This window comes from Seriola lalandi, unplaced genomic scaffold (assembly GCF_002814215.2).
Source record: "Seriola lalandi dorsalis isolate HSWRI2012SDOR001 ecotype SW California unplaced genomic scaffold, Sedor1 jcf7180002054930, whole genome shotgun sequence".
Lineage (NCBI taxonomy): Eukaryota > Metazoa > Chordata > Actinopteri > Carangiformes > Carangidae > Seriola > Seriola lalandi.
Window position 1 is genome coordinate 328,613 of NW_019525482.1, and position 7,279 is coordinate 335,891.

Below are 7,279 nucleotides of genomic sequence, written 5' to 3' on the forward strand. Positions count from 1 at the left end.
CACCTGCTTTTTGAATGTGCCATTTACTTTGTTGTCATACTGCACCAAACTGGCCTTGGCAGGGCTATTATTGGCACTATGAAGTGATTGTTCCTATAGGACACACACACACACACACACACACACACACAGAGTGAATGGCCAAGGCTGAGAAAGTATTGTTTTCTTTGTGTAAGACACAGAGAGAGGAAATGAGAGATGTAGGCTGCAAAGAAACAGACAAAAACACTCACAGATGATCAAGTTTGGGATCATGTCAAACAAACAAAAGCAACACACGATAACAATTTTAATCTGTGAGTATTTTTATTTTATAAAACTAGTTACATTTATTGCAGGTTTAGTAATAAACATTCAATAAAATACAGTAAGTTATATGAATAAAGGAACTGTACAAATGTGACTCTAGAAACATTGGTGTGATTGAACTGAGAGAACTGCCTCCTCACCAGCAATTAACGGTGCCAGCAACACAGAAAAAAGAGAGCAGAAAAACAAAACAAAACATTTGCTGATTCAATTATCTAAAAATTCCAGATGCCATTTCCTGCAATAGAGGAAGTGGGTGGATTTCGCCTCAGGAAGTAGGCGTGTCTCCGTGCCTTTGGCTGCCCAGACCTTTTACCCACTGTGTAAACATGATAGCATTCCTCCGGCTGTCCAAGGAGAGCTGCGCTTACAAACCTATCATACAACCTTCATTTTTCTCTGCCGACTTATTAAGTTATCTCGTGCAAAAACATCTGGGCACCGCAGTGACGGAGCTCTGGTGAACGTGTTGTCATTGTTCCTAAAGTGTAATACCTGTGGAAGGTAAACAAATACTGTACAGTGAAAAGACTCTGGGTTTCGAGGGGGGGGGGGGCTATCTGGGGTCAGACGGGCGGCGTGCTGTAACGGATCTCCACGTTGAACTTTTCGGGCGTCTTGGGCAGCGGAGGCTTCTTCAGCATGTTGTGCTTCATGATCGCCTCCTCGTTAGCGTAGATCGGCGTGTCGGTGTCGTCAGAGTGGTACCCCGACTGGTATCCGCTCGTCTGATTGGACGATTCCGATGCCAGCGACTCTTTACTCTTACAGCGCAGCAGCTGGCTGAAGAGAGCAAACAGGAAGGAGACATTTTCAATAAGAAATCCTACTTACACAATCAAGCAAACTACAGCTGCCAAATATGAGCAGTAGTGAGAATCAGGCGACGTGGGTCATACGCTGATGCAGGTGCTCGGTCCTCACCTGAAGTTGGGCGTGGTCTGCAGCTGTTGGTTCAGACCCTTCGCCTCCTCCGGTGAGAAGCACATACCACTGTCTGTGTGACCCTCCTGCAGAAGAGCCCACAGTTTAAATGAACGTCAGTGGTCGGTGCTTTGACAGGGAAAAATAGTCTTTTACTTACCACCTTCTGTGTATAAACCGGAACTACGATCAACATTCTTTATTATCAATCAAATCTATTTTTGGATTAAATAATTTTATCTGTAAACTGTCAGAAAATTGTGAAAAATGAACCATCAGTTTGAGCAACAGTGTAAAATTCAAAGAAATTCAGATTCCAGTCAATGAGGCTTAAAAATCCTCACAACTCAGCTAGAAAAGTGTATATATTTAATGATGTTGGACGAATTAGTTTAAGTGCATATGTAAAATAACTGCAACATAAAGTAATGATTAAAAGAAAGTGAAGGATTATTTACAGTATTTACAGGTCAAGGTATTTACACTTCATATTTACAGCAGTGCAACACCATAAGTTCATTGTTTTATTTCTGTCACTAAACAGGTGTGTGCTTTAAAATATATAACTAGGTTTGTTATACAGGGATTACGTGACTATGATCATCGTTTTTTAGTAAGTTGAGTAAAATAACTCTAAATGGACACTGTTCTCTACCAGTTGTGATTTTGTGTGTGTTGAAGTAAACAGCTCAACTCTACCAAGTGTTCCTGTGGGTTTCTTGAGGTGGATTAAGACGTGGGGATTCATTTTCTATTATCAGCTAATCAATTACTTGACTAATTATTTCATTGATTTATTTTACACCATCTAATATCAATCAAATCATGTTTCGTTCTTATTTCGATGAGGTCGTCTTTTCCGCTGAGCTACGTGACAAAACATGAAAAAACAAAAGAAGTAACTCGTGCTGTGTTTTAGTTTATGGATTTAAAAAGGTGTCAAAGAGAAAAAGGAAACTTTGTCTGACTCCAACAAAGATCAAAGTGAATCAGTGTGAATGAAGTGTATGTTCTGATTCACAGACTCTCACCATGACACTGCTGTGCGCCACAGGAACGTCCTCAAACGTCTTTACACTGAGGGGCCGACTGCACCTCTCCGCCTGCTGGGACAGTCTGCACAGAGACGAGAAGTCAGTGAAGTGACAGTGAAGATTCAGCCCCGAGTGCTGTAACGTTTAGAGGTGAGAGCGACAGTGACAGGTGGGATCATCGTGCTGACCCGAGGGACGGCGGGTTGTCGTAGTGGAGCTGAGCTTCCAGGATCTCCCCACTCTGAGGTCTGCTGTAGGGGCTCCTGGGCTCAGGGGCCACTGGAGATCCCTCCGTCTCGCCTACTGTCAGGGGGATGTAGTCCTTCCCATCCTGGAGAGGAAGGCACACGGTCAGGAGAGGCAAACAGGGAACTGCTTGGGGCTCCAAAGGGGAAAAGGGCCCATTTTGCAATGACAACTACAAACCCCCTTTAACCCTCCCATGAAGACACTACACTGCCCCATGTGGGGACCCGTTGTGACTGGCTGCTACCTATTGCCAGCGTGTGAGGCATTCAGGGAACATCTGTAAGTTGTAGCATCTAATGATAGTCTGCAGATGAGGCATTTAGTTGACATCTGTAAATTGTAGTGTCTGCCAACAGTCAACCACTTCCTGGAGGCCAAGATTAATCTAATAATATCACCTCAGATTCCACACAAATGAATAGAAAAATATATTTTCTATTAAAGCAGAAACTGAGTGTTTAAAATTATGAAGTGACACTAAACATATTCCTGTAATTACTTTTCCTTTTCCTCGTGCTATAATGAGTTTCTCCTGGTGTAACTAGTTTGCATCAGCCTGTTTGTTCCACGTCAGCTTCAGGTAATGACTTCCTAAAGTTTCCCAGAATGACTTGGCAGCACTCTGTAGGGGTGTGAGCTCGTGTGTAATCAGCTGTGTGTTGTGCTGGCAGACAGGCAACACTGACAGCCTTAACAATAGCACCATGACAGACATGGCCCGAGAGATTTTAGCGAGGAAACCTTCGTGCCGTTAATCAAAGTTGTATTTTGGACTATTGGAGAAATTAAAGCTCCTCCAGTGTAAAGGTCTGTGTCCATGTGTAGTGTGATTATAGATCAGCTCTAGCTTCTATATTAATACTGTGAAAGTATCAAAGCCTCAGTCCACAGAGAAATGCACACAGCCTGTATTCAGAAACTGAGCCTTAAAACCAGCCGTCAGGACTTCTGTGACTTTGTGATGTCACAACTATACAAGACCCGCCCACCTGGACCCACCATCCAAACCTTGCAGGATTTGGTTTCTCTGAGTGTTTTTACCTGAAATCTGCTTTATTTTTATTGGCTCACTCAGAAAACAGTCAGCCAATCAGAAAAGAAGCTCAGAGCCTTCTCTCTTCTGATTGGCTCACCGACCTGTTGTTACTAGAGCTGTAGAGAGAAGCCTGAGAGAGGAGATGTAAAACTACACTGAGATGGTTTTTATATCTTCTGATGGATCAACACTTCAAATAAAACACAGAAGAAGAAGAAGAAAATATGGAGCTTTCGATGTTTTCTGCTGTTGAACTATAGCTGTGATGATGTCACTTAAACTGTGAAGTTATGTCTGGACACAGCAGGCTTTTGTTTTCACCCACACTCACCTGTTGAGCACTGGCCATTAGCAGGTTGCCCAGATGTTCAACCAGCTCTGCAAACGTCGGCCTGTCTGTGGGACGATCCAGCCAGCAGTCCAACATGGTCTGGTATCTGTGGCATCACACACACACAATAAATCAGATGATGGTCAGACAATAGTTTGAGTTACATTTCTGTCACATGTTCGACTGCATCAAGTGTCCTCCTCACATCTCGTTGGTGGCGTATTCTGGGGGTCTCATCCTGGTGCCCTCCTTAAGCCTCCTGCAGAAAGACTCGTCGATGCAGACCCCCGGATAGGGAGACGCCCCTGTAAGAGATACAATATAGGTGATGTAACGGATGTACAGTGGTCATTATATATCTTTGTGTACCAGTGATTACTACCAGGTTTACCCAAAGAAAAGATCTCCCACAGAAGGACCCCGAAGGACCAAACATCACTTTGTGTGGTGTACACCCGGTCGAATATAGTCTCAGGAGCCATCCACTTCAGAGGGAGACGTGCCTGTGGCGAGAAAATGAAGATGTACATTTCACTGCTTCACAAAGCCTCAACAGTGTGATTGACAGCGTGTACATCAGCGTAGGGGACTCACGTCTCCTTTGCGGACATAGTCGGGGTCTTTGTAGACGTCTCTGGCGAGGCCGAAGTCGCAGATCTTCACCACATTGTTCTCTGAAAGCAGGATGTTCCTGGCTGCTAGATCCCTGTGGATACACTACACAGAAGACAGAAATACATTAATAGATGAATTTACTTTATCGTGCATTTAAAGGGTGATTATTATCTCCAATTTGTGAAGCCAGATTTCCCAAATAATTGTAGCTTCACCTTGCGGGAGGACAGGAACTCCATGCCTTTGGCCACCTGGAAGCTGTAGCATATCAGGTCCACCATGGTCAGATGGTCGTCATCTGAGCTCTCTGTGGTCACATGATGCATTTTACAAAACCACAAATGTGAGCCGTTTTTGCACAAACATTGAACTGGGGTGCAAAAAATGAAAAGTGCATCATTCAGAGTTGCCTTCAATCACCTTCCTGAGCGTCTATGCTGATGCTCGAAGCCTTGTCTCCAGCTGTGGAGCAGACGGCTGTTCCCGTGCAGATGTCCAGCTGGGCAATCTTCCCCAGACCCAGATCCCCTTCAGTCACATCCTCCTCTGCAGGCGCCCACTTCTGGCTATCTACCCGCTTCCTCTGTTGACCGAACACAGATATCATTCAAGAGCATGTGGAGAGAAAAAACACAATCACAACAGTTTTGCTCTGTCCACATTAGATACGATCAGTGGGTTAGCTCTGCTGTACATCGCTGTGTAATGGTCTGTGGTTAATGATATGTTTACGCCGAGCCGTCTGGGCGCAGTGTGACCACATCAGAGGGTTGGCTGCGTTTTATTGGCTGCGTGTGGGTTACACATCATTTACCTTGTATGGGCTGTACTCTCCGCGCTTGCTCTTCAGGTAGCTGGAGAGGTTTCCGTGTTTACAGTACTCTACAATCACCATCAGCGGCCCTGCGGAGAGAGGGAAGAAGAGGTTAAAGGTCAAAGAAAGATCAACAGCTCACAACTACACAACACACACTGATTTAATGAGTGTGTACGGCACATTAGAAGGACAGGAAAACAAATATAAGCCCCCTCATATACACGTAATTAGATCATCATAAAGAAGATCAGTCAGGAAAGCTGCGAAACACGAACAGCAACGATGCACAGTCCAGGCATGTGCTTTGTGTGAAGACCCACCCCCAGGCTTTGTGCAGGCTCCCAGCAGGTTGACCACATTCAGGTGATGTCCAATGTGAATGAGGATTTTCAGCTCCGACATCAGGGCGCGGTACTCGCTCGACGTGGCGCCCTCTGTGACGCGGAGAGATCCGTGTAAGTAATGTGTGTTTTTCGGAGGCTTTCACTGTGTGTCACCGGACGACAAAATACTCACCCTTAAGCATCTTGACCGCAACGGTTGTGCACGTCGTAGCTTTCTCGATGCCGAAGGCGGCTGCCTCTACCACCTGGCCAAACGCTCCTCGTCCCAGTGGATCACCTTTAATGCAAAACGTTCGTCACGAAGAAAGACTACAGATTGTCTGTTGTGGTCTATTTTATATTTTTTGTGTATTGTGTACTGCAGCTTAAGAAAACACACACAAATAAACGAAACACAAAAATTCAGAAAACATCTTCGGCAATTTGACAACAGAAGTGTTTCCGGCGGACGCACTTGCTCAATACTTTTAACTTAAAAGTCACAAAGCATTGAACAAGTGATCAGATCTGTGTCTCACCTAGCTTCAGCCTGTCCCGAGGGAACTCCCATTTGTTGGCATCATATGTGAGCCTTTCACACTGCTCGTCCATGGGCATGTCCTCCGAGTCCAGGATCATGGACAGGTAGCCCGTCTTCAGATCCCCACCGCTTGTCTGGAATGGTGATGGGTAGAAACGTGAGACATGAGCAGAGATGTAATGTGTGATTTAATGAGCTGCTGTTTGTCCCTTTTCTCTGAATTCAAACTGTACAACAGTTTTCAAGTATCTGTGGTGTCCCTGCAGTAAAAAAGGGGCCCGGGCAGCGCTGCGGGTCTACGTGACCTATGTGAGTGGCCCTGTTGTTCCTGGATACAAAGGAGAGCCAGTCCAGTCGCCTCTAATCAGTCATACACCCCCACAGTGTGAGTGCTCGTTTATGTGCGTGTGTTTTTTTTTTGTTTTTTTTTTTTAAATCCATTTTCAGGTCCCCTGTGCGTAACTGGAGGGAAAATCCAAGGAAGGAAAACCGTGGCAAAGGGAGGATGCGGATGAGGAAGTTCTTACTCTTTTTCTGCCGCGGATGACAAAGACGATCAGTAACCAGAAAAACATGGCGATGACCACTGATCCGATCGGAACAATCAGCTCCACATTAGTCTTTTCCTCTGCACCTACAATAAACACAACGACAATTTACAAGAAATATTCACAAACAACCTTTTAATAAGAAGAGCCAAAGAACAGATCATACAACATATGTTTCCCTCATTCTTGTGGGATAATCACAGTGGGAATCTAGTCTAATTACTATGACGTATCTTGGCATAAAGCTGCATAAAGTTCAGACAGGTTTGTCATTGTCTTTGGCAGGTACAAGTGCATGTGTGCGTCTGTGTTTGAGTTGGAGGAAAGAGACTGTTGAAATCTGGCAAACTGATATTTTATCTAGTCATAACAAATAGTCAGGAGTCAGCACGGACTCCTGCTGCCAAAGACAACTTGGAAAAGGCCTATCAGAGCCAGAGTCATGTGTAACTACATGCTGTAATGAACTGTCATGCTCTGCTACAATTCATCTGAAGGACCAAAAATTATTAGAGGGAAGGAGAAGGTCAGTGGAGGGTGGGTGGGGGGGCA

The 7,279-nt window shown here is 44.8% G+C and overlaps 1 protein-coding gene across 2 annotated transcripts in view; it reads right to left on the reverse strand.

The window, feature by feature from the left end:
• Window positions 1-287: 287 nt before the first annotated feature.
• The window catches only part of kdr (kinase insert domain receptor (a type III receptor tyrosine kinase)), a 17,861-nt gene continuing 10,869 nt past the window's right edge, over window positions 288-7,279 (reverse strand). For both annotated transcript variants that reach the window (XM_023393209.2, XM_023393208.2), the window contains exons 16-30: window positions 6,707-6,813; window positions 6,178-6,313; window positions 5,832-5,936; window positions 5,636-5,749; window positions 5,313-5,401; window positions 4,919-5,081; window positions 4,714-4,805; window positions 4,478-4,600; window positions 4,275-4,386; window positions 4,089-4,188; window positions 3,884-3,989; window positions 2,456-2,598; window positions 2,265-2,349; window positions 1,234-1,319; window positions 288-1,092 (exon numbers count right to left, since the gene is read on the reverse strand). In XM_023393209.2, the coding sequence (XP_023248977.1) occupies window positions 876-1,092; window positions 1,234-1,319; window positions 2,265-2,349; window positions 2,456-2,598; window positions 3,884-3,989; window positions 4,089-4,188; window positions 4,275-4,386; window positions 4,478-4,600; window positions 4,714-4,805; window positions 4,919-5,081; window positions 5,313-5,401; window positions 5,636-5,749; window positions 5,832-5,936; window positions 6,178-6,313; window positions 6,707-6,813 (1,778 nt within the window). In that variant the 3' untranslated portion in view covers window positions 288-875. The remainder of the gene's footprint in view (window positions 1,093-1,233; window positions 1,320-2,264; window positions 2,350-2,455; window positions 2,599-3,883; window positions 3,990-4,088; window positions 4,189-4,274; window positions 4,387-4,477; window positions 4,601-4,713; window positions 4,806-4,918; window positions 5,082-5,312; window positions 5,402-5,635; window positions 5,750-5,831; window positions 5,937-6,177; window positions 6,314-6,706; window positions 6,814-7,279) is intronic.